Consider the following 26,936-nt stretch of genomic DNA (forward strand, 5'->3'; position numbering starts at 1 on the left):
GTCTGGAGGGCCGATCTCCACTTGGTTTGGTGATCTTGGCCTGGCTCAGTGGTCTCAGCCTGGCTCAGTGGCCTTGGTCTGGCGGTCTCCTGTTGGCCTCATCTCGGAGGGGCAGTCTCTGCCTGGCGTGGTGGTCTTCCAATTTGGCAGCCTTGTCCTGGCGTGAAGGTCTCATCGATATGGATCATTCAGGAGCAGCATCTGGGTATTCCAGCATTTGTTGTCTTTATCGACTTTCCCCGAACTAAGATGAACCCTATTCTACATTTTTACTCTTTTCTTGTTATATATAACATCTGTCTTTAATACAGGTATGGTAACTTTAAAAGCTTTTCACTGTATTTTGTTTGTGAAGTACATGTGACAATAAATTGCTATTCTATTTTATTCAGACTTGACGGGCTGAAGGGCCTTTTCTATCATGTATGATTCTACTTTCTATTTCCAGGCAAAAAGGAATCTGCAGTTCAGGTCAAGGGAGAATTTTCCATGTGTTTTCAAATTTGTTTTCTCTTCCAGTTGTTGTCATCTGAAAATGATAGGATGTTATGCACCGACCTCAGGCGACTGTGTGGAGTTTGCACGTTCTCCCCGTGTCTGCGTGGGTTTCCTCCTGGTGCTCCGGTTTCCTCCCACAGTCCAAAGATGTGCAGGTCAGGTGAATTGGCCATGCTAAATTGCCCGTAGTATTAGGTAAGGGGTAAATGTAGGGGTATGGGTGGGTTTCGCTTTGGCGGGTCGGTGTGGACTTGTTGGGCCGAAGGGCCTGTTTCCACGCTGTAATGTAATGTAATCTAATCTCAGACCTAGTCTTCTCCAGTTATTGCACTGTGCTCCCCCTCCTGGACATTTTTCCCATTAGGTGATACTTTATAAAACAGTGCAATATTATCGCTTTTGATGAGCAACAATTTTCACGCGCATTCTCCTTGAACAGAGTGATCCTGCTTGATTTTTATTTCACATTGTGTCAGTTTCCCCTCAAATGATGCCTAAAGAACCACTTGCCTCATGGTTTGTACTGCTTTTTCAAATGTGTCACCTTGGTCTCCCTCCTGTCGGAAAGATGTTGTGAAACTTGAAAGAGTTAGGAAAGATTTACAAGGATGTTGCCAGGGTTGCAGGATTTGAGCTACAGGGAGAGGTGAACAGACGGGGGCTGTTTTCCCTGGAATATCGAAGGCTGAGGGGTGACCTTATAGAGGTTTATAAAATCATTAGGGGCATGGATAAGGTAAATAGACAAGGTCTTTTCCCTGAGGTTGAGAAGCCCAGAACTAGAGGGCATAGGATTAAGATGAGAGGGGAAAGATATAAAAGGGACCTATGGGGCAGCTTCTTCACACAGAGGGTGGCGTGTATATGGAATGAGCTGCCAGAGGAAGTGGTGGAGGCTGGTACAAATACAACATTTAAAAGACATATGGATGGATATATGAATAGGAAGGGTTTAGATGGGTATGGGCTAAGTGCTGGCAAATGGGACTAGATTAGTTAAGGACATTTGGTTGGCGTGTTTGAGTTGGACTGAAGGGCCTGTTTCTGTGCTGTATGTCTCTATAATTCCATGACTTTCTCTGTCTTGTGCAAGGACTGACAAAACCATGAATTGATCCATGAACCAAATCTGCCTTCATCTCTTCACAGGTGCAATTCTTTGTCAGCCTATAAGGGTCATTTATGAACAAATGCATGCTTTCCCAGGCTTCACCTATTCAAACAATTTCATTTTGACTATAAGACATAGGAACAGAAATAGGCCATTCAGCCCATTGAGGGGGAGAAAGTGAGGACTGCAGATGCTGGAGATCAGAGCTTAAAAATGTGTTGCTGGAAAAGCGCAGCAGGTCAGGCAGCATCAAAGGAGAAGGAGAATCGACGTTTCGGGCATAAGCCTTCTTCAGGAATGATCGGCCTCCGGAAGCGCTCGGGCACCATTAACCACGCGGCCGCTGCGCTTTTCCAGCAACACATTTTAAGCATTCAGCCCATCGAGTCTGCTCTGCCATTCCAGAAGATCATGGCAGATCTGATAATCGTCAACTCCTCAAAATCCCCATAACCCTTGATTCCCTTCCTGACTAAAACTCTGTTTGTCTCAGCCTTGAGTACAATTAATGACTTAATGAGAGGCTGTGACTCTAATTTCCTGACCTCTGCTCATTTCACATTTGGCTTTTCTCTGGAAGCTAGGGATCACCTCAACTTTTTTTGAACATAGAACAGGACAGCACAGGAACAGACCCTTCAGCCCATCATGTCTGTGCCAACCATAATGCTATTCTAATTTCCCATCTGCCTGCACATGGTCCATATCCCTCTATTCTCCAAACGTTCATGTGTCTGTCTAAATAATTCTTCAGCTTTGCTTTCATATCTGCCTCTACCACCTCACCTGGCAGCATATTCCAGGCACCTACCACCCTCTGTGTAAAAGCATTTCTTGCACATCTCCTTTAAACTTCCCCTTTCTCTCTTTAAAACTTATGCCCCATAGTATTTGAATTGAGTGGCGCACTGGGCTATTTCAAAGGGCATTTGCGAGTCAGATACATTGCCTATCAGCTTCACACTTCCTGCAATCTGAAGTATGCAGAAATGATGCTGGAACCAGGTGTTAAAAAAGTCAATGCATCCTCGGGTAACTTTGATGAGAATTTCTTGAAAGAGTATCTTTGGGCTGAGGTCCATAACTTGACAATGGAGCTTTATCAGTTTGAAAAAAGGGAGCGCTGATCATTCTTCTCAGGATCACGCATTGGAAATGATGGTTCAAATGTTGAATTCGGGTGAAGTGGTTCAAGGGTAGACGTCAACTGGATCAGGATGAGCTGATATAACTTCAAATACACAAGCTCAGTCATAGAATCATACTGCTCAGAAAGTGGCCATTCAGTTCCTCAGGCCTGGGCGACTCTTTGTAAGAGTTATCCAATTACTTTTGGCAATTAGTTCCAATGATTTATTTCCTCTTCAAGTATTTATCCAGAAAGTTATTACTGAATCTGATTACATTTGAAGTCAATGGTACTACTATGCAGAGCACCTAACATATATGTGCAAAATCAGAATATATATTGAGCAAAACAGTTCATAATCTGGAGCTCACAATTCAACAGCTAGCTGTAATCACTATAACTACAAATGAAAACAACTTCATCCTGAAGTCAAGGCAGGACTTTACTCCAGATTACTGTGATAATTTACCTTAAATGACCTACGAGAACAATTCAAGTTCTTTACGTTGTGAGACAAGGAACAAAACCTCACAAACACTCTCCATGAAAAGTGTAGCAACACAAAAAGGAACTGCTTTGGAATGTGAGACCTGATTTATTGAGAAGCTGTCATTTTTCCAGAGTACGGGAGCAGGAAAAGGGATGGGGAGACATAGGAAGTACAGGTGACATTTATGGATCAAACATGGTTAACAGAGACACACAGATTGTGCGGCATCAAAAATTCTGAAGGAGGGTCACTCGACCCGTTTCCTGATTTGTCTCCACAGGTGTTGCCAGACCTGCTGAGCTTTTCCAGCAAATTCTGTTTTGGTTGTACAAGCTCTCTGGGGATCAATAGGGTATCTTCGGCTCACTGCACAAATACTAATGTATGCATTACAAAAGTCATGTGAGCAGGCACAGGAAGCTGCACATGTACAGATGGTCAAGTTATACACCATGAATGACAGCTCATGTTGGCAACAGACAATCTGATTGAATCTTTTTTAATTTTTGAAAAGTGCATTTCCTATCACAACAACTCACTGTATAAAAATGTTTTCTCCTGTGGACCATGTTTCTCCTACCGTATAGATATTTGTGGTAATTTGAAATTTTCCAAAAGAGTAAAAGAGTTAAAGAGTAAAAGAATATTAATATAAATAATATCCTGATCATCAGCAGAAAGTTTTGCCATTGAAGTAACAGCATTATTTGAATATTTTGGCAGTCACTTCGCAAGCAAACTTCATTTACACGCGTGCCAAAATAAATAACACATGTTTCCATTTTTTCGGAAAGCAGCAGAATTTTTGAGCCACTGCCTACAGGTTATGTGAGTAATTTCCAGTGTACAATATCATACTAGCTCCAGGCTTTGGGCCATTATTAACCACATTGGCAATCCTTGCACGAATATCAAGACAAAAGCAAAATGCTGCAGATTCTGGCAATCTGAAATGAAAATAGAAAATACAGGTCAGGCAGCAGCTGAGAAGAGAAAGAGTTAGTATTTCAAGTTGCTGACCTCTCTGAAGGTGAGCAATGTTGACTTCAAACCCAAAACCAGAAGAAATAGGAATACAAATAGTCTGCTCCTCTCCTTTCCCCATAACCTTTGATTCCCTTGGTGAGCATGAATCTACCTATCTCAACCTTAAATTTGCAGAAGGATTCTGCCCCCACAGCTCTCTGTAGGCAAGCAGGAGGTTGGAAGAACACAGCAAGCCAGGCAGCATCTGGAGGTGGAGAAGTGAACATTTCGGGTGTAACCCTTCTTCAGGACTGGTCCTGACACGGGGACTTCTCCACCTCCTGGTGCTGCCTGGCTTGATGTGTTCTTCCAGCCTCGTGCTTGTCTACCTTGGATTCCAACATTTGCAGTTTTTTTGTCTCTAACCACAGCTATCTGTGGCAAGGAGTTCCAAAAATTCACACTTTCTGAGAGAAGAAATTCCTCCTCCTCTCAGTCTTAAAATGGCACCCCTTCATTCTGAGACAATGCACTCTGGCGCTAGGCTCTCCCATGAGGGGAACATCCTCTCAGCATCTACCCTGGCAAACCCCTTAAAAATCTAATATTTTTCACCGGCATCGCCTCCCACTCTTCTGAACACCAATGAGTAGAGCTCCAACCTCTATCATCTTTTCTCATTGGATAAACTTTCCGCATCCTAGTGAGATCATCCTAGTGAAGCTTAATTGAACCGCCACCAATGAATCAATAAGGGGATCAAAACTGCTCGCAGTACACTAGATATGGTCTCAGCTGCACCTTGCACAGTTGCAGCAAGATGGCCCTACTCTTATACTCCATGTCCACTTGAAATAAGGGCCAGCATTCCACTCTCCTTCCTGATTACCTGCTGCACCTGAGCTAGCTTTCTGTGTTTCTTGCACAAGTACCCCTAAATCCATTTGTGTTGTAGCTTTCTGCAGTTTTTCGCTGTTTGAGTAATTTTTTTTCTTTTTTTTCTGCCTTCCAAAATGAACAACTTCACATTTTCTCACATTGTACTCCATTTGCTGAATTTTGTCCCATTCATTTAACCTATCAATGTCTGTCTGCATCCCTCTTAACACCTGCCTTACCACCTATTTTTGTGTCATTTCCAAATGTGGCTACAATACATTGACTTCCTTCACATTAATATATACTGTAAACAGTTGTCGTTCCAGCACTGATCCCCGTGGATCCCCACTGGTCACAGGTTGCCAGCCTGAAAAAGAACGCCTTCTCCCCACTCACTGTTTCCTGCCCGTTAGCCAATTCGCTATCCATGCCAAAGTACTACTTCCAACGACAAGATGGCGATTAACACATCTGCAAGTCCACTCAAGCTGAATTATCAGATGCACCAAAGAGGGCTGTTTTAAAAGCAAAACCCTACAGATGCCGCAAGTCTGAAATAAATACAGAAAATGCTGGGAATCTTTATCGGGTTCGCAACATCACTTGAGAGAGAAACAAACTGAATGTTTTGAGTAAATATAACTGTTCTTCAGATCTCACAGCACATTCCCTACGCAACTACTACTATCAAGCCAGGGATCAGCTCTGATTCAATGGAGCGCTTGTCAGGAAGAGCACCAGTGTATACCCAAACACAAAGTGGTGTCAACCTGGTGAAGTGACCAAACAGGACTACTTCCATGCCAAACAGCATAAGCAGCAAGTGATAGACAGAGCTAAGTGATCCCACAACCAACAGATCACTCTAAGCTGTGCAATCCTTCCACATCTAGTTGTGAATAGCAATGGAATTAAATAACTCACCAGAAAAAAAGGCTCCACAAATATCCCCATTGTCAATGATGGGGGAGCCCAGCATGTCAGTGCAAAAGATAAGGCTGATGCATTTGCAACAATCTTCAACAAGAAGTACCGAGTGGATGATCCATCTCAGCCTCCTCCAGTTGTCCCCAGCATCACAGATACCAGCCTTCCACCAATTTGAGTCAGTCCACACGATATCAAATATATGGCTGGAGCCAATGGACAATCTAAAGGCTATGGGTCCTGACAACATTCTGGCAATAGCTTTCCAGTGCACTTACAACACTGGCATCTACCCAACAATGTGGAAAATTGCCCAGATATGTCCAAATACAAAAAATAGGACGAATACAAACTGGCCAATTACCAGTAAAGTGATAGAAGGGGTCATCAACAATCCTATCAAGCATCACCTGCTCAGCAATAACCTGCTCGGTGATGCCAAGTCTGGGTTCCGTCAGAGCCACTCAGCTCCTGACCGCACTACAGCCTCAGTTCAAACATGGATTAAAGCATTGAGTTTCAGAGGTGAGGTGAGAGACATCAAGGCCACATTCGACCAAGTGTGGCATCAAGGAGTCTGAGGAAAACTGGAAGCAATGGGTATCGGGGGCATACTCTCCAGTGGTTGGAGTCATACCTGGCACATAGAAAGTTGGTTGTGGTTGCTTGTAGTCAGTCATTTCAGCTCCAGGACATCTCAACAGCAGTTCCTCAGGGTAGTGTCCTAGGCCCAATCATCTTCAGCTGTTTCATCAATGACCCCCCCCCCCCATCATAAAGTCTGATTATTGCTGATTATTGCACAATGTTCAGCAGCATTTGCAATTCCTGAGATACTGAAGCAGTCAATCTTCAAATACAGCAAGACCTGGAGAATATCTAGGTATGGATTGAGAAGTGATAAGTGGCATTCACGTCATACATGCGCAAGGCAACAACCATCTCCAACAAGAGAGAATATAACTATTATGCTTTGTCATTGATAGCATTATCATCGCTGACTCCCCCACTATCAACATCCTGGGGCTGACCATTGATTAGGAACTGAATTGGACTAGCCATACAAAAATAGTGGCTACAAAGCAGATTGGAGGCTAGGAATCCTGCGAGTAACTCACCTCCTGGCTCCCCAAAGCCTGTCCACTATCTTCAAGGCACAAGTCAGGAGTGTGATGGAATACTCTCCACTGTTCTGGGTGGGGGCATCTCCAACAAATCTCAAGAAGCTTGACACCATCCAGGACAAAGCAGCCCGCTTGATTAGCACCGCATCCACAAACATCCACCCCCTCCACCAGGACGCAGCAGCAGTGTGTACAAGATGCACTTTAAAGGAAGATTTTGAGGAAGGGTCATTCGACCGGAAACATTAACTCTGATTTCTCTCCATAGATGCTACCAGACCTGCTGAGCTTTTCCAGAAATTTCTTTTTTTTGTTTCTGATTTACAGCATCCACAATTCTTAGGTTTATATTTACACTTCAGAAATCCACCAAAGATCCTCAGACAACACCTTCCAAACCCACATACATTACCATCTAGAAGGAAAGGGCAGCAGATACATGGAAACACCACCACCTGCAAGTTCCCTCCAAGCCACTCACGACTTTGACTTGGAAATATATCGCCATTCCTCCAGTGTAGCAGAACCTAATTCCTGGAATTCCCTCCCTAATAGCATTGTGGCTCTACCTATAGCACATGGACTGCAGTGGTTCAAGAAGGCAGCTCACCACCACCTTCTCAAGGGCAAATGGAGATGGATAGTACATACTGGCCGAGTCAGAGAAACCCACATGGAAGACTGGTTAGCAAGGTTAGATCCCATGGAATACAGGGAGAATGAGCTGTTTAGATACAGAACTGGCTCAAAGGTGATGGTGGAGGGTTGTTTTTCAGATCGGAGGCCTGCGACCAGTGGAGGGCCACAAGGATTGCCACAAGGATGTGAGCATAAGAGATAGTTAGTAAGTTTGCAGATGACACTAAAATTGGAGGTATAGTGGACAGTGAAGAAGGTTACCTCAGATTATAACAGGATCTTGATCAGATGAGCCCAATGGGCTGAGCAGTGGCAGATGGAGTTTAATTTAGATAAATGGGAGGTGCTGCATTTTGGGAAAGCAAATCTTAGCAGGACTGATACACTTAATGGTAAGGTCCTAGGGAGTGTTGCTGAACAAATAGATCTTGGAGTGCAGGTTCATAGCTCTTTGAAAGTGGAGTCGCAGGTAGATAGGATAGTGAAGAAGGCGTTTGGTATTCTTTCCGTTATTGGTCAGAGTATTGAGTACAGGAGTTGGGAGGTCATGTTGCGACTGTACAGGTCATTAGTTAGGCCACTTTTGGAATATTGCATACAATTCTGGTCTCCTTCCTATCAGAAGGATGTTGTGAAACTTGAAAGGGTTCAGAAAATATTTACAAGGATGTTGCCAGAGTGGAGGATTTGAGCTATAGGGAGAGGCTGAACAGGCTGGGGCTGTTTTCCCTGGAACATCGGAGGCTGAGGTTTACAAAATTATGAGGGGCATGGATAGGGTAAATAGACAAAGTCTTTTCCTTGGGGTCGGGGAGTCCAGAACTAGAGGGTATAGGTTTAGGGTGAGAGGGGAAAGATATAAAAGAGACCTAAGGGGCAACTTTTTCATGCACAGGGTGGTGCGTCTATGGAATGGGCTGCCAGAGGAAGTGGTGGAGGCTGGTACAATTGCAACATTTAAAAGGCATTTGGATGGGTATATCAATAGGATGGGTTTGGAGGGATATGGGCCGGGTGCTGGTAGGTGGGACTAGATTGGGTTGGGATATCTGGTCGGCATGGATGGTCTGTTTCTGTGCTGTATAGCTCTAATGACTCTATGACTCTGTGATTGAGCAAATTAAATATTGCATTTTAAAGTAAGAATGGTATATTATTTATAGTATTAATATAATTTTAATACAATTTTACACTTCTTTTACCATTTCATTCAACATTTCTGTTGTCTGCTGAATTTGTATGTTTTTTTTATTTATGATAGTTATATGTTTTCCATGTGATTACTTACACTGTACATACATTTTCCTATGTTAATCACAATGCAATTTAGTCTTAGGCTGTAGATTTGTTTCCTGAATAAAATACCTTTGTTATTATTTTTATAAATATCATTGTCTACTCTCTGCAAACATTATGAGTTTAAAGATCACTTTGGGGGACCCATAGTCTCAAGTGACACAGAGCTTTTTGCAGAAATCAAGGTTCTCTTCCGAAGGAAATTAAAAAATCCTCTGATGCTATTCTGAAAGAGAACTGGGAAAGTGCCCCATGTCCAGGTCAATATTTATTCCTCAATCAATGTCACTGAAGAAGCTTATCTGGCCATTGGTTATTGTAAGTTGTTGACTAGTGATTATAAATTGTCTGTTACATTTCCTACAGCCCAATACAGTAATGAGTACATTGCAAAAGTCCTTCAGTGGCTGTAAAATGCTTTTTTTTACAGAATTGATTTAAAATGCTTTTCCCATTTTGGCATATATTTCAAATGTTGATTTACTGACGTGGTGCAATATCTAAGTTGAGTGAACTGAATGCATTGGTTTTAGATTCCGTCTTTGGGGTATAAACATCAAAGTAACTAGCTATTGATCTGTTAATTGTGAAACATGCTGATCGAAATTTGACTGTCCTGTTTGTCTACATTACAGCTGTGAGTACACTTTGAAATTAATCCAGTGGACTGCAAAGTGCTTCGGGATGTTAACAATCATTGCTAAGTTCAAATGTTCACTTTAGATAAGAATCATGAGCACTCCCCAGTGATCTGTAGTTATAGAGACATCTTTAGTAGTGGCATGCTCTAAGGCAGCACGGGTATGGGTAAACAGAGCAAAGAATACAAATGTACTTAACAGCTCAGCTTCCCATCAGTGATGTCTTAGAGGCTGACTTGAGGTTTTAGTGTGGATCAGGTGGCTGTAGATTCTTAATCTCTTTCCAAAGGTTGAAGGACATATTCCCAGCTGACACTTGACTGCAGAACTGAGGGAGTCCTTCTTTGTTGGTTATTTGTAAGAAATGATGTAAGAGTGAGTCCCCACTTGCCCGTTCAGGTGGGCATAAAACCCCACAAAGAACCCCTACAGTGTGGAAACAAGCCATTTGGTCCACACTGACCCTCTGAAGAGCATCTCACCCAGATCCATCCCCCCTAACCTACTTTTCCCATGGCTAACCCACCTAGCCTGCACACCATGGGCAATTTAGCACAGCCAATCCACCTAAGCTGTGCATTTTTGGACTTTGGAAGGAACCCCTCACAGACACAGGAAGAATGTGCAAACTCCACACAGTTGACTGAGAGTGGAATCGAACCCAGGTCTCTGGCACTGTGAGGCAGCAGTCCTAACTACTGAGCGACCATGCTACATAACCACAATGAAGGAAAGCAGGGTAGCTTGCCCTCAGTGTTGGCTCTAATTTATCTCTCAACCAATAAAATGGCAATATACCACAAATGCTGGAAATCTAAAAGAAGCACTGATACTAATACAAGTGATCTGGTCATTTCACTTTGCTGCTTGTGGGATCTTGCCATGCACAGATTGATACTCTTGCTTCCTACGTTACAGCAGCACGACATGAAGTTAAATGTAGGATCCTGAAAATGATTGCTACCAATGTGGTACACCAACAGTGAGAAACAGGAAGATAGGGCAGATCAATGATTGCCTTGAGACTTCGTGCAGAAGAGAAGGCTTCAGCTTCTCAGGGCATTGGGACTGATAAGAGTCATCTATTCAGGAGAGGTGGGTTAATCCTCAAAGGGACTGGAACCAATATCCTTGCACGGGGGTTCACATGTGTGATTGAGGTCCTGTAGAATAAATAGGCAGGCCAATGGGCACCAGCTTACAGTAATAGAAAAGACAAACAAATGTATAGAGTGAGAGTATAAGTTTGTACTTGAAAATGAATATTAGATTAGAAGAGACTGAGAATGACTATGAGAAATGCAAACTCATAAATACAAATCATTGGTCAGACCACATTTGAGTACTGTGGATGTAGGTTTGCTCACTGAGCTGGGAGGTTCATTTCAGACATTTCGTCACTCTACTAGGTAACATCTTTAGTTGTCCTCTGGGCGAAGCACTGTTGATGATTCCTGCTTTCTATTTATATGTTTGGGTTTCTTTGGGATGGGGATGACTTTTCCTGTGGTGATGTCATTTCCTGTTCTTTTTCTCAGGGGTTGGTAGATGGGATCAACAAACACGTCGAGTTAGACCCCATCTACCACCCCCTGGGAAAAGGACATCACCACAAGAAATCATCAACGGTGCTTCACCCGGAGACCCACTGAAGATGTTACCTAGTAGGGTGACAAAACGTCTGGAAATGAACCTTCCAGCACAGCGAGCAAACCTACATCCAGAACCTCAACCTGAGCTACAAATCTTCTCAAAATTAGAGTACTGTGTCCAGTTCTGGGCACCTTATTTAAGGAAGGATGTTAAAACCCTATGAGAGTGTGTAAAGGAGATTTACTGGAATGACACCAGAAATGAGGGATTTATTTCCCAAGAGGAGGTTGAGTTTTGCCCCTTCTCTGTTAGGGCCATCAACATAATGATTGAGAAAGTTTTCTTGAAAACACTTTTCAAGCCCTTTACAGTATGGCAGTTCCAGTCTACATTTGCAAAGCTAAAATCCCCTGCTATTACAACCCTATTTTTCTTAAGGGGCATAGGTAAGGTAGATAGTCAAAGTCTTTTCCCATTTGAAAGGGAGTCCAAAACTAGAAGACATAGGTATAAGTTGCGAGGAGAAAGATTTAAAAGCCACCACAGGGGCAACTTTTTCACATAGAGGGTGGTGCATGTATGGAATGAGCTGCCAGAGGAAGTGGTATAATGGGTACAATTACGACATCTAAAAGACATTTGGACAGGTACATGCATAGGTAAGGTTTAGAGGGATATGGGCCGAGTGCAGGCAAATGGGACTAGTTCAGTTTAGGAAACTTGGTCAGCATGGATGAGTTGGGCCAAAGGGTCAGTTTCTGTGCTGAATGACTATGTGACACAAAATTGGGGGTACCCTTCTTGGAGCAGGGCAGATTAAGACGTGACCATATTGAGAACAGAACTAAGGAGAATATTCGATTTCCACTAGTTGGTATGTTAGTAAGGCGTGGCCATAATTTCAAGATTGTCAGTAAGAGAGTGAGGAGAAACTTCTTCACTCAGAGAATTGTTCGGGTTTGGAATGCGCTGCCTGGAAGGTGGATTCCATAGGAGGTTTGAAACGGGAGCTTTATATATATTTGACAGTGATGAATTTAGAGAGCTACGAAGGTAGGTCGGGAGAACGGAATTAGTTAGGTAATTCTTTTGGGAGCTGGTACATTCATGATGGGTTGAATGTCCTCTTTCTGCACTATTCTATGATTCTATGGCAGCTCTAGGCTCTGAAATGCACAAAGTGTAGTGGGAAAGGTTAGTGAGTTGCAAACAAAGGTAGCTCTCTGTGAATATGGTGTAGCAACAACACCAGGCACTTGGCTTAAAATGAATGAGTACAGTACTGGGTATTCACATTCAATGGTATAATGTGTTCATGAAATACAGTAAGGAGGAAAAAGAGTGTAGCTACAATCCTGATTAGCACTGGAACGTGAGGATGTCCTTTAAGGGGCAAGGACAGGAAGTGGTGGAGGCTGGTACAATTGCAATATTTAAAAGGCATCTGGATGGGTATATAAATAGGAAGGGTTCAGAGGGATATGGGCCAAGTGCTGGCAAATGGGACTAGATTAGTTTAGGATATCTAGTCAGCATGAACGAGTTGGACCGAAGGGGTTGTTTCTGTGCTGTACATCTCCTATGACTCAATGGCAGAATCCATTTAGTTAGGTTTGAAAAGTCAAAATGGAATGATCACATTCCTGGGGGCATTCTATAGACCTCCAAATAGCAAGAGAGATACAAGAGCAAGTCTTCAGGCATGTCAGAGGGATGGGCAAGAGCAATAGAGTGATGTTACTGGGGGATTTTAATTCTCATTGAATTCGAGAACCAGGTCAAATGTCAAAAGTTGAGAGGAAAATGTGATTTGAAAAGAGAGATTGTGAGAACAGAATGACATGGAACAAAATGGTTAACATAAAACATAATCTCCAAATGGTGCAAACCCATCCAAATAACAAGAGGTGGGAGGGGTCCTATTTGGATTAAGGAGAGTGATAGAAACTTAGGGGCACAGGGAAAGGCTAGGATAGTTAATAAGTAGCTTTACAAAGGAAGAGAATGCTGACAAAATATTTGTAAAAGGGGCATAAGTAATGAACATAGACGGAATACTAGAAAGACGAGCTAAGTTCAGAGTCTGGATGGCTTGCATCCAAGGCTGCTGAAAGAAATGAGATGGAAATAGTAAAAGGGTTTGTAATAATCTCCCAATCTTTCCCAGTACAGGGATGGAGAGAATTGTAACCTGGCAAACAAGTCACCCATGATCTAGAAATAAACTACTACCCTGAAACATTCCCTCCACGCTATGCGGCTGCTGGAAAGTTCAACACACATTGTTTGGCCTATCGATGATGGCTTCCAGAAACTGCCGCTGTGCAAGGACCTCCAATGGAAGGGAACATTGCAGCCCAGTCAATTTAAGCATAGGTTGTGGGTTAAAGTTTGAGAAATACTAATCGAGGTTAAAGGCATCAACAGTTAATCAGAGAGGTTTGAGTTCATCAAGGTAGGCCAGAACAGATTTGAGAAAGGCAGATCGTGGTTGACTAAAATTAAACAAAGCATTGCGAATGCTGAAGAGCTTAACAAAAACAGAAATTGCTGGAGAAACTCAGCAGGTCTGACAGCATCTGTGGAAAGAAAGCATTTAATGTTTCAAGTCCAGTGATGTTAACTCCGCTTTCTCTCCACAGATGCTGCCAGACCTGCTGAGTTTCGCCAGCTATTCCTGTTTTTATTTTGTGTTTGACTTGGGTAGTGATGTAGAACAGAGAGGCCTAGGAGTTCAGGCACATAATTCATTTACGTTTGTGTCACATGTAGAGAGGGTGGTTAAGAAGACATTTAGCATACTTACCTTTATTGCTCAGACCTTTTGACTACAGGAATTGGGGTGTCATGTGAAGGTTGGACAGGACATTGGTGAAGCCACTTCTTGAGAACTGTGTGCAGTTCTAGTCACCCTGTTATTGGAAGGATATCATTAAACTAGAGAGGGCCCAGAAAATATTTCCCAGGATGTTGCCGGGTATGGAGTGAGAGAGTTATAAAAATAAGTTGGATAGGTTGGGACTTTTTTCACTACAGCTTAGGAAGTTGAGTGGTGATCTTATAGAGATTTATAAAATCATGAGGGACATAGATAAGGTGAATAGCAAAGGTCTTTTCCCTAAGGTGGGGGAACTCAAAACGAGAGGGCATATTTTTAAGAGGAGAGGAGAAAGATTCGTAAAGGACATGAGGGGCAACATTTTTTTTACACAGAGAGTGATTCGTGTCTGGAATGAATTGCCAGAAGAAGTGGTGGATGCAGGTACAGGTACAATGATAAAGGACATTTGAATAAGTTATTGTATAGGAAAGATTTGGATGGATATGGGCCAAGCACAAGCAGGTGGGACTAGTTTGCTTTGGGAACATGGTCGGCGTGGACAAGTTGGACTGAGGGGTCTGTTTCTATGCTGTATGACTCTATGACTAATCTAATTGAATTTTTTTGCTGAAGGGAATGCCATGAACATTATCTCAGATGGATATCAAGGAAGTGCATTGTGGATTATGCTGATTTTTCAAACTGAAGCATGGTAAGTCGTGGTGTTCCTCAAGGGACAGTGTAGGAGCACTGATTATTGAGATGTAAAAATGATTTCGATACTGAGTACAAAGTAATATTTCAAAATTATCTGATAATATTAAACTTGGAAGAATGGTAAACTAGAACAAGACCAATTAATTGCAACAAGACGCAAATTGACGGGCAGTCAAGTGCAGATGGAATTTAATACAAAGAAGAGAGGGTGGGAATATTTTGATTTAATGGCATGGTCCTAAATAGGATACAAGTACAGGGGGATCTGGGAGACAATAATAGCAAAGCACTGGAATCTTGTACCTAGCAAATGGAGAAGCCAGTACAAAAACAGAGATGTTGTGCTGAACCTGTATTAAGTTTTGGTTAGACCGCAACTAGAGTATTGTGTCCAATTCTAGTTCAGGAAGGACGTTGAGGTTCCTTACAAGATACTTGGGAAAACTATCACCTGCAAGTTCCTTCCAAGCCACTCGCCATCCTGACGTGAAAATATATTGCCATTCCTTCACTGTCGCTGGGTTTCCTGGAATTCCCTCCCTCAGGACATTGCAGGGTCAATCTATAGCGTATGGACTGCACTGGTTGAAGAAAGCACCTTCTCCAGGAGGAATAGGCAATTAATGCAGGCCCAGACAGTGACATCCACATCCTCCAATTAATTTTGACAAAAATATATCCAAGCCTTCTGCCTAGAAAACTGCAGGTGCTGGAATCCAAAGTAGACAAGCTTGTCTGCTTTGGTACATGCCTGGCTGCTATTTTATTCGGAATCCTGGGAGAAAGCTGTTGTTGAAGGAGGAACTTCTTTACCCAAAGAATTGTGAAATTCCGTGCCCAGTGAAGCAGTTGAGGCTACCTCATTGGATTTTATTTTTATTAGATTCCCTACAGTGTGGAAACAGGTCCTTCTGCCCAACAAGTCCACACTGACCCTCCGAAGAGTAACCCACCACCCTCTGACTAACAGACCTAACCTATGGGCAATTTAGCAAGGCCAATTCACCTGACCTGCATATCTTTGGACTGTGGGAGGAAACCCACACAGACACGGAGAGAATGTGCAAACTCCACACAGACAGTTGCCCGAGGGCAGAATTGAACCTGGGACCTTGGTGCTGTGAAGCAGCAGTGCTAACCACTGAGCCACCATGCCACCCCACAGTTGAGCATTTTTCAGGCAAGGATAGTAAAGGAATTAAGGGTAATGGTGAGAAGGTGGGTAAGTGGAGCTTGGTCCAAGAAAAGATCAGCCGTGATCTTATTGAATGGCAGAGCAGACTTCATGGGTCAAATGGCTCATAATTCTTCCGTTCTCAACAGGCAGCCTGCGCTCCAACTCTCAGTCAATGCAATGCTGAAGGTTTTGAGAACATGGTTGAGAAAGTTAAAATTAGAAAATAAACAGAGGATGCTGGAAAACAGAAAAAAAAACCCCAGAAATTGCAGGAGAAACTCAACTCTGAAGAACTGAATAAGTGTGACTGGACCCGAAGGGTTAACTCTGCTTTCTGTCCACAGATGCTGCCAGACCAGCTGAGTTTCTCCAGCAATTTCTGAGTTTGTTTCTGTTGAAATTATATTTTAAAAACCGAAAGAACTGCCAGAAATCAGAAACAAAAACAGAAATCGCTGGAAAAGGCCCAGCAGCATCTGTGGAGAGGAAATGGTTAATGCAAGGAATCCCTGAGCTCACCGGTGTGCGAACACCTTACCCCAACCCCCGCAGCTACACAGAGTGGTTTGAAGACAAAGTTTACAAAGTGCTCCTGTGTTCCTATGGATGCTTCAATATCCATCCTCTCAGACTGCCTCTCCCCTTGTGCATCCAAACCAGGCGCCACTCCAGTGCAGAAACAGTGTGGGGCAGGCGGTTAGTGCAGAAATGGGGTTAATGGGCAATCCAGCCGTTTTACCGACAATGCATCCATCAAACTCTCTCTCTCACACACACACACACACATTGTTCCTGTCCAGTCAATTCCCAAGCTGCAGGTAAACTCTGGGGAGGGGTGGAGGGGAACAGACTGGGGAAAGGTCGGTCACATTAACTCTCTGCGGATCAAAAAAAAAGGTTGTTTCAAAAAGGGACAGCAAGGTACTCACATCTTCTCGGTGTTCAGGGGAAAGGACGGGATGTGATCGATGAATTTGCAGGTTATCTGGAAAATATTCCACCCTGAGCATTCGCACACACTGGGGCAGCGATCGGCGGCGCTCAGTCGCAGGGAGACAGTTGTAATCACCAACACTGGCAGATCCTGCACTTTCATCCTCCTGATCAATGCCACTCGATTTTAGTTTTGGTTTGTGCACGGCTGTGGCTTCCTTTCTCTTTCCGCACTCTCTCGCTTTAAAGTTTCCCCTCTTCAAACTGAGTAGCTGCGAATCCCCAATTGCCCCCAGAGGTGGTTTTCTCTGCCTCTCAGCGCCAGGAGCTTTTACACGGGGCAGACTCTCTCAGTTTCACGCAGCAAGGCGAGCACTGAGAGAGTGTGTTCCAGAGCCTGCACACTGACAGACAGGTCATCTCCCATCGACCATTACAAGAAGTAAGTCAATTTTTTTTTCAAAATAAAAACCCAGTTAAAACTTAAAGAGCACAAGACTGAGTTTATGATAAAGCATGTTTGCTTTTCATAAGGAAACCAACAGCCTGTTTTCAAATCATAGAAAAGTTACAGCCATCCAACCTCTGAATAAACTGATTCTAATCTTATTCATTCACGGAATGTGGATATTATTGCCCAGGCCAACGTGTATTAGCTATCCCCAACTGCCCAGAGAGCAGTTAAGAATAAACCAACATTGCTTCAGGTCTCCATTGTTGGCCAGACTGGGGAAAGGTGGAAGATTTCCTTCCCCAAAGGTCATCAGTGAACCAGATGGGCTTTTACTAACAATTGTCAACAGTCTCATGGTCATCATTAGACTTTATTTTAAACAAAATTGAATTCAAATTCCACCATCTGCCATCACGGATATTTGAGCCCAGATCCCCAGGACATTACAGTGGATGTGGTGTATATGGACTTCATCAAGGCATTTGAGAGGGTTCCCCATGGTAGGCACATTCATAAAGTCAGGAAGTATTGGATACAAGGAAATGTGGCTATCTGGATTCAGAATTGGCTGGCTGACAGAAGGCAGAGAGTGGTTGTAGATGGAAAGTATTCTGCCTGGAGGTCAGTGTTGAGTGGGGTCCCGCAGGGCTCTGTTCTTGGGCCTCTGCTCGTTGTAGTTTTTATAAATTAGGTGGATGAGGAGGTTGAGGGGTGCCTTAGTAAATTTGCAGATGACACAAAGCTTGGAGGTGTCGTCGATAGTATAGAGGGCTACTGCAGGCTGCAGCGCGACATAGACAGGATGCAGAGCTGGGCTGAAATGGCAGATGGAGTTCAACCTGGATAAATGCAAAGTGATGCATTTTGGAAGGTCGAACTTGAATGCTGAATATAGGATTAAAAACAGGATTCTTGGCAGTGTGGAGGAACAGAGGGATCTGGGTGTGCAAGAACATAGATCCCTCAAAGTTGCCACCCAAGAAGATAGGGTTGTTAAGAAAGCATATGGTGTTTTGGCTTTCATTAACAGGGGGATCGAGTTCAAGAGCCGTGAGGTTTTGCTGCAGCTCTACAAGTCCCTGGTGAGACCACACTTGGAATAATGTGTCCAGTTCTGGTCGCCCTACTATAGGAAAGATACAGAGGCTTTGGAGAGGGTGCGAAGAAGGTTTAACAGGATGCTGCCTGGACTGGAAGGCTTGCATTATGAAGAAAGGCTGAATAAGCTTGGACTTTTTTCTCTGGAGAGAAGGAGGAAGAGAGGAGACCTGATCGAGGTGTACAAAATAATGAGAGGAATAGATAGAGTCAATAGCCAGAGACTTTTCCCCATGGCAGGATTGACTGGTACGAGGGATCATAGTTTGAAGATATTAGGAGGAAGGTATAAAGGAGACGTCAGAGGTAGGTTCTTTACACAGAGAGTTGTGAATGCATGGAATGCGTTGCCAGTGGTTGTTGTGGAAGCAGAGTCATTGGGGACATTTAAGCAACTGCTGGACTTGCACATGAATAGCAGTGAGTTGAGGGGTGCGTCGGTTAAGTTATTATGTTTTACATGAGGATTAAATCTCGGCACAACATCGTGAACCAAAGGGCTTGCTCTATGTTCTATTACCAGGATCACTGGATTAATGGTGTAGTGATAATACCACAAGGCTATTTATTAGCTCCCTTTTCAGCAGCTGGTCTGCAGTCTTGCAGTTTACAGTGCTTCAGGGGTAGATCAGGTTGCGTTTAAATGAATTGAAGAAATCACCAAACTGGACAAAAAATTCCAGACTAGGAGAAAGTGAGCACTGCAGATGCTGGAGATCAGAGTTGAAGAGTGTGGTGTTGGAAAAGCACGTCAGGTCAAGCAGCATCTTCATTCCTTTGAAGAGCTTATGCTCAAAATGTTGACTGTCCTCTGCTCGGATGCTGCCTGACCAGCTGTGCTTTCCTAGCATCTCTGGATCAGTGGTGCTGGAAGAGCACAGCATCCGAGGACAGGCAAAATCGACGTTTCGGGCAAAAGCCCTTCATCAGGAATAAAGGCAGAGAGCCTGAAGCGTGGAGAGATAAGCTAGAGGAGGGTGTGGGTGGGGATAGAGTAGCATAGAGTACAATAGGTCAGTGGGGGAGGAGATGAAGGTGATAGGTCAGGGAGGAGAGGGTGGAGTGGATAGGTGGAAAAGGAGCTGGACCAGGACCTCCATATCCTCGGCAGAGTGAGAGGGGGAGTTGAAATGTTGAGCCACGGGGCGATTTGGTTGATTGGTGCGGGTGTCTCGGAGATGTTCCCTAAAGCGCTCTGCTAGGAGGCGCCCAGTCTCCCCAATGTAGAGGAGACCGCATCGGGAGCAACGGATACAATAAATGATATTAGTGGATGTGCAGGTAAAACTTTGATGGATGTGGAAGGCTCCTTTAGGGCCTTGGTCGGACAAGTCCGGACAAGTCAGGGGATCGTGTTGCTGGAGGTTAGAAACTAGGATGAGGTGGGGGAAGGGGAAATGAGGGAACTGTTGAAGTCCACATTGATGCCCTGGGGTTGAAGTGTTCCGAGGCGGCCAAGCGTTCATAGCGACGTCGCTTTTTGATCCTTCGATGTCGGCTCTTCCTATCATTGTGAAGCAGAATTCACCAAGCGTTGGATTGTTCACCCACTAATAGGGAACGTGAGCTGGGTTTAGACCGTCGTGAGACAGGTTAGTTTTACCCAACTGATGTTGTGTTGTTGCAATAGTAATCCTGCTCAGTACGAGAGGAACCGCAGATTCAGACATTTGGTGTATGTGCTTGGCTGAGGAGCCAATGGTGCGAAGCTACCATCTGTGGGATTATGACTGAACGCCTCTAAGTCAGAATCCTGCCTAAATGTAACGATACCCTAGCGCCGTGGATCACTGGTTGGCCTAGGATAACCGACTCCGGTCGGTGCGTATCGCCATTCGATTCTGGTCTGGAGTGCGGCCGTATGGGCGCCGCCTCTCTCCTTTACTTGCACCTCATGTTCATGGGGAACCTGGTGCTAAATCATTCGTAGACGACCTGATTCTGGCTCAGGGTTTCGTAAGTAGCAGAGCAGCTACCTCGCTGCGATCTATTGAAAGTCATCCCTCGAGCCAACCTTTTGTAAAAAAATTACATGGGCGGCACGGTGGCCCAGTGGTTAGCACTGCTGCCTCACAGCGCCTGTAGACCCGGGTTCAATTCCCGACTCAGGCGACTGACTGTGTGGAGTTTGCACATTCTCCCCGTGTCTGCGTGGGTTTCCTCCGGGTGCTCCGGTTTCCTCCCACAGTCCAAAGATGTGCGGGTCAGGTGAATTGGCCATGCTAAATTGCCCGTAGTGTTAGGTTAAAGGGGTAAATGTAGGGGTATGGGTGGGTTGCGCTTCGACGGGTCGGTGTGGACTTGTTGGGCCGAAGGGCCTGTTTCCACACTGTAAGTAATCTAATCTAATCTAATCTAATCTAATGAGGCGTTCTTCTTCCATGTGTCTGGTGGTGAGGGAGCGGCGGTGGAGGAGGCCCAGGACCTCCATATCCTCGGCAGAGTGAGAGGGGGAGTTGAAATGTTGAGCCACGGGGCGATTTGGTTGATTGGTGCGGGTGTCTCGGAGATGTTCCCTAAAGCGCTCTGCTAGGAGGCGCCCAGTCTCCCCAATGTAGAGGAGACCGCATCGGGAGCAACGGATACAATAAATGATATTAGTGGATGTGCAGGTAAAACTTTGATGGATGTGGAAGGCTCCTTTAGGGCCTTGGATGGAGGTGAGGGAGGAGGTGTGGGCACAGGTTTTACAGTTCCTGCGGTGGCAGGGGAAAGTGCCAGGATGGGAGGGTGGGTCATAGGGGGGCATGGACCTGACCAGGTAGTCACGGAGGGAACGGTCTTTGCGGAAGGCGGAGAGGGGTGGGGAGGGAAATATATCCCTGGTGGTGGGGTCTGTTTGGAGGTGGCGGAAATGTCGGCGGATGATTTGGTTTATGCGAAGGTTGGTAGGGTGGAAGGTGAGCACTAGGGGCGTTCTGTCCTTGTTGCGGTTGGAGGGGTTGGGTCTGAGGGCGGAGGTGCGGGATGTGGACGAGATGCGTTGGAGGGCATCTTTAACCACGTGGGAAGGGAAATTGCGGTCTCTAAAGAAGGAGGCCATCTGGTGTGTTCTATGGTGGGACTGCTCCTCCTGGGAGCAGATACGGCGGAGGCGGAGGAATTGGGAATACGGGATGGCATTTTTGCAAGAGGTAGGGTGGGAAGAGGTGTAATCCAGGTAGCTGTGGGAGTCGGTGGGTTTGTAGAAAATGTCAGTGTCAAGTTGGTCGTCACTGATGGAGATGGAGAGGTCCAGGAAGGGGAGGGAGGTGTCAGAGATGGTCCAGGTAAAATTTAAGGTCAGGGTGGAATGTGTTGGTGAAGTTGATGAATTGCTCAACCTCCTCGCGGGAGCACGAGGTGGCGCCAATGCAGTCATCAATGTAGCGGAGGAAGAGGTGGGGAGTGGTGCCGGTGTACTTACGGAAGATCAACTGCTCTACGTAGCCAACAAAGAGACAGGCATAGCTGGGGCCCATACGTGTGCCCATGGCTACCCCTTTGGTCTGGAGGAAGTGGGAGGATTCAAAGGAGAAATTGTTAAGGGTAAGGACGAGTTTGGCCAAACGAATGAGAGTGTCGGTGGAAGGGTACTGTTGGGGACGTCTGGAGAGGAAAGAACAGAGGGCTTGGAGGCCCTGGTGCCTTAAATTTACCTGGACACATTCCACCCTGACCTTAAATTTACCTGGACCATCTCTGACACCTCCCTCCCCTCATTCCACCCTGACCTTAAATTTACCTGGACACATTCCACCCTGACCTTAAATTTACCTGGACCATCTCTGACACCTCCCTCCCCTCATTCCACCCTGACCTTAAATTTACCTGGACACATTCCACCCTGACCTTAAATTTACCTGGACCATCTCTGACACCTCCCTCCCCTTCCTGGACCTCTCCATCTCCATCAGTGACGACCGACTTGACACTGACATTTTCTACAAACCCACCGACTCCCACAGCTACCTGGATTACACCTCTTCCCACCCTACCTCTTGCAAAAATGCCATCCTATATTCCCAATTCCTCCGCCTCCGCCGTATCTGCTCCCAGGAGGAGCAGTTCCACCATAGAACACACCAGATGGCCTCCTTCTTTAGAGACCGCAATTTCCCTTCCCACGTGGTTAAAGATGCCCTCCAACGCATCTCGTCCACATCCCGCACCTCCGCCCTCAGACCCAACCCCTCCAACCGCAACAAGGACAGAACGCCCCTGGTGCTTACCTTCCACCCTACCAACCTTCGCATAAACCAAATCATCCGCCGACATTTCCGCCACCTCCAAACAGACCCCACCACCAGGGATATATTTCCCTCCCCACCCTCTCCGCCTTCCGCAAAGACCGTTCCCTCCGTGACTACCTGGTCAGGTCCACGCCCCCCTATGACCCACCCTCCTATCCTGGCACTTTCCCCTGCCACCGCAGGAACTGTAAAACCTGTGCCCACACCTCCTCCCTCACCTCCATCCAAGGCCCTAAAGGAGCCTTCCACATCCATCAAAGTTTTACCTGCACATCCATTAATATCATTTATTGTATCCGTTGCTCCCGATGCGGTCTCCTCTACATTGGGGAGACTGGGCGCCTCCTAGCAGAGCGCTTTAGGGAACATCTCCGAGACACCGCACCAATCAACCAAATCGTCCCGTGGCTCAACATTTCAACTCCCCCTCCCACTCTGCCGAGGATATGGAGGTCCTGGGCCTCCTTCACCGCCGCTCCCTCACCACCAGACGCATGGAAGAAGAACGCCTCATCTTCCGCCTCGGAACACTTCAACCCCAGGGCATCAATGTGGACTTCAACAGCCTCCTCATTTCCCGTTCCCCCACCTCATCCTAGTTTCTAACCTCCAGCAACACGATCCCCTGACTTGTCCGGACTTGTCCGACCTGTCCAGCTCCTTTTCCACCTATCCACTCCACCCTCTCCTCCCTGACCTATCACCTTCATCTCCTTCCCCACTGACCTATTGTACTCTATGCTACTCTATCCCCACCCAAACCCCCATCTAGCTTATCTCTCCATGCTTCAGGCTCTCTGCCTTTATTCCTGATGAAGGGCTTTTGCACGAAACATCGATTTTGCCTGTCCTCGGATGCTGCCTGAATTGCTGTGCTCTTCCAGCACCACTGATCCAGAATCTGGTTTCCAGCATCTGCAGCCATTGTTTTTACCTCGTGTGCTTTCCTAGCACCACACTCTCCGATGATGAATTCCGGAGACCCACCAAGTTTTTCCCCCTATCCCTTCTAAACTTTCTGGGAGAAAGTGAGGACTGCAGATGCTGGAGATCAGACTCAAAGTGTGGTGCTGGAAAAGCACAGCCGGTCAGGCAGCATCCAAGGAGTAGGCTTAAGCTCAAAAGGTTGACTGTCCTACTCCTCAGATGCTGCCTGACCTGCTGCCATACTTTTCAACTCTGATCTTTCTAGCAATCACCTGAAATCTGAGCTGACTGGCATTTGACCTCTACACAAGGGGAAACAGGTCTTCTCTGTCTGCTATATCCACGCTCCTTGTTATTCTGCATTCTTCAATGGGAGGTCATTTTGCGACTGTACAGGATATTGGTTGGGCCACTGTTGGACTATTGTGTGCCTTTCTATCAGAAAGATGTTGTGAAACTTGAAAGGTTCAGAAAAGATTTACAAGGATGTTGCCAGGGTTGGAGGATTTGAGCTATAGGGAGAGGCTGAACAGGCTGGGGCTGTTTTCCCTGGAGTGTTGGAGGCTATGGGGTGACCTTATAGAGGTTTACAAAATTATGAGGGGCATGGATAGGATAAATAGGCAAAGTCTTTTCCCTGGGGGAGGAGAGTCCAGAAATAGAGGGCGTAGGTTTAGGGTGAGAGGGGAAAGATATAAAAGAGACCTGAGGGGCAATGTTTTCACTCAGAGGGTGGTACATGGATGGAATGAGCTGCCAGAGGAAGTGTTGGAGGCTGGTACAATTGCAACATTTAAGAGGCATTTGGATGGGTACATGAATAGGAATGGTTTGTAGGGATATGGGCTGGGTCCTGGCAGGTGGGACTAGATTGGGTTGGGATATCTGGTTGGCATGGACGGGTTGGACCGAAGGGTCTGTTTCCATGCTGTACATCTCTATGGCTCTATGAGGAACTCTATTCATTTCTTCTGCTTTCTCGCACACGTTATCCTGTGCATCCTAGTTGGGCCTACTCATTTGTAGTTGTCCTCCTGCTGTTAATGTACTGACCATTAGATCATGAGACATAGGAGCAAAATTCATTTCATTAGACCCATTCCACCATTGATCAGATAATCATCAACTCTACTTTCCTGCCTTAACCTCATAATCCTTGATTCCCTTCCTGATGAAACATCTGCTTATCTCAGATTGAGTACACTTCATGACCCAGCTTCAACATCCCTCCGCAGTAATGCACTATGCAGATTTACTACCCTTTGAAAGAAAAAGAACTTATAAAAAAAACTTTTTTAGTCTTACTAATCAATATTCTTTTCATATCCTTCCTTTGCTTTTTTCTAATTTCCTTTTTCACTCCGCCACTGTACTTTCTATACTTCTCTAAGCTTCCTGGAGTATTGCTATTCTTGAGATTGTCAGAAGTTCTATTTTTGCTGCTCTATCTTATTTTGTATGCTTCAGATAACTGGGGGGAGCTAGATTTAGCATGAACAATTCCCTTGTAGGGATGCCACCTGTAGAATCTCTCGTTTGAATGCTTCCGACTGATTTTCCTTCAAAAGATTATATCCACCCCACTTTTGCCAGATAATTTCTCAGCTTTATAAAATTTGTCTTCTTCTAATTTAGAACTTTTACATTCATAAAGCAACAATTAAAAAGGAAGTATTTCCATTTATATGGTGCATCTCAAAAATGTCAAAAACTGCTTTACTGCCCATGATGTACATTTGCAAATTGAAATAAAATCAGTGGCAACCAATTTATACACAGCAAGCTTACACAAACACCAATGTGATAGTGAGCAGATAATTACTTCCTTGGTGACATTAGTTGAGGGATAATTATTGGCCTGTAGACTAGGGAGATGTGTTTCAGTAAGGTTAATTTGTTCTCCATGCAAGCTTATATTAGGCTTCTAGCTGAATTTTCAAAAACCGCAATTAACAATATGCAGATAATTGGCAAGGCTACAGAGCTCAATGCTCTGAGCTGTACTAGTTTCAAACTTCTGGCAGAGATCTATCATGGGGCTACTGAGTTCTCAGATCTTCACAGCATACTCCAGAGGCTCATCTGCATATACATTAAAACCTATCTTTACAAGAGATGCCTGGTCCTCATGGAAATAGCACTGTGGGATTTGAGGAAAGAAATGATGTCTTGGGTAATTATTGCAAAGATGGCACCCCTGGGAGTGCAGCACTTCTTCAGACCTGCATGGGCGCATTTCTGAGAGTGGGACTGAAACCAATAACTTTCTAACTCAAAGGTTGCTACCACAATAGCAAGGTTAACAGACAGCTGCGTGCAATATACTTAACACAGTTTAGATTTGGTCAAAAATCTGGCAGTGAGTTCTGCTAAGATGATGTGCATGGGGTCAAACAGAAGCAAATATTAATTTGGTGATGGTTAAACTCACCAAGAATTCTTTGACAGTACCTCCTAAACTAGCAGCCTCTACTACCAGCAGGACAAAGATAGCAGTTGCAAGGACACACAAGCTCTCGTCCAAGTCACACACCATCCTGACTTGAATCTTTATCACCATTCCTTCATTGTCACTCCCTTGCTAACAGTACTATAGATGCATCTATACTCATGGACTACAATGGTGAGAAGACAGCTCATCACCATCTTCTCCAGGACACTTAGGATGGGCCAACCAGTGATGACCATATCCCATGAGTGAATCAAATAATATAGCATAGGATACTGAGGGAATTAGGGAGAGACAGAGGGAAGCAAGATACTTTCCAAGATGCAACAGATTCAAATCAAAATTGCTGGAAAGACACAGCAAGCCACTGTCTGCAAGCAAGTGTAAGGTTAATGCTTTGAATAGGTCCATTCAGCAGAAAGTGGGACTTACTCGGTTCACAGATGTGTCTCTGGCATTTGCAGCATCACAATCTGGCTGCCAAATCAATGTATATTACAACAAAAGCTATGCTTCAAGAAGTAATTTATTACCATTGAAATAATTTTTGTGTGTCCTGAAATACAATTTATACAATTTATAGTGCAGAAATAGTGGTTGTTTATTAACTGCCCTCTGGGCAATTAAGGGATGTGGAATAAATGCTGGCCTAAACAGCAACACCCTTATCCCGTGAATGAATTGGAAAAAAGACCACTGTGCCCAACTGACTCATGCTCGCATATCTGTTCCAGATAATCTTCCTACTTCAGACCCCACTTCACAGAGTCACATGGTTACAGTGCATTCAGCCCATCAAGTTTGTACCAGCTCTCCTTGAAGCAATTTACCCAGT

General features: G+C 44.8%; 1 protein-coding gene across 1 annotated transcript in view; it reads right to left on the reverse strand.

The window, feature by feature from the left end:
* Positions 1–17,325, reverse strand: part of tshr (thyroid stimulating hormone receptor) — an 86,010-nt gene extending 68,685 nt beyond the window's left edge. The window contains exon 1 of the mRNA XM_087989468.1: positions 16,938–17,325. Coding sequence (XP_087845594.1) covers positions 16,938–17,104 — 167 coding nt within the window. The 5' untranslated portion in view covers positions 17,105–17,325. The remainder of the gene's footprint in view (positions 1–16,937) is intronic.
* Between the last annotated feature and the right edge of the window lie 9,611 nt (positions 17,326–26,936).

The sequence above is a fragment of the Chiloscyllium plagiosum genome, unplaced genomic scaffold (assembly GCF_037043375.1).
Source record: "Chiloscyllium plagiosum isolate Xiang-an unplaced genomic scaffold, Cpla_swu_hap1 HiC_scaffold_8, whole genome shotgun sequence".
NCBI lineage: Eukaryota > Metazoa > Chordata > Chondrichthyes > Orectolobiformes > Hemiscylliidae > Chiloscyllium > Chiloscyllium plagiosum.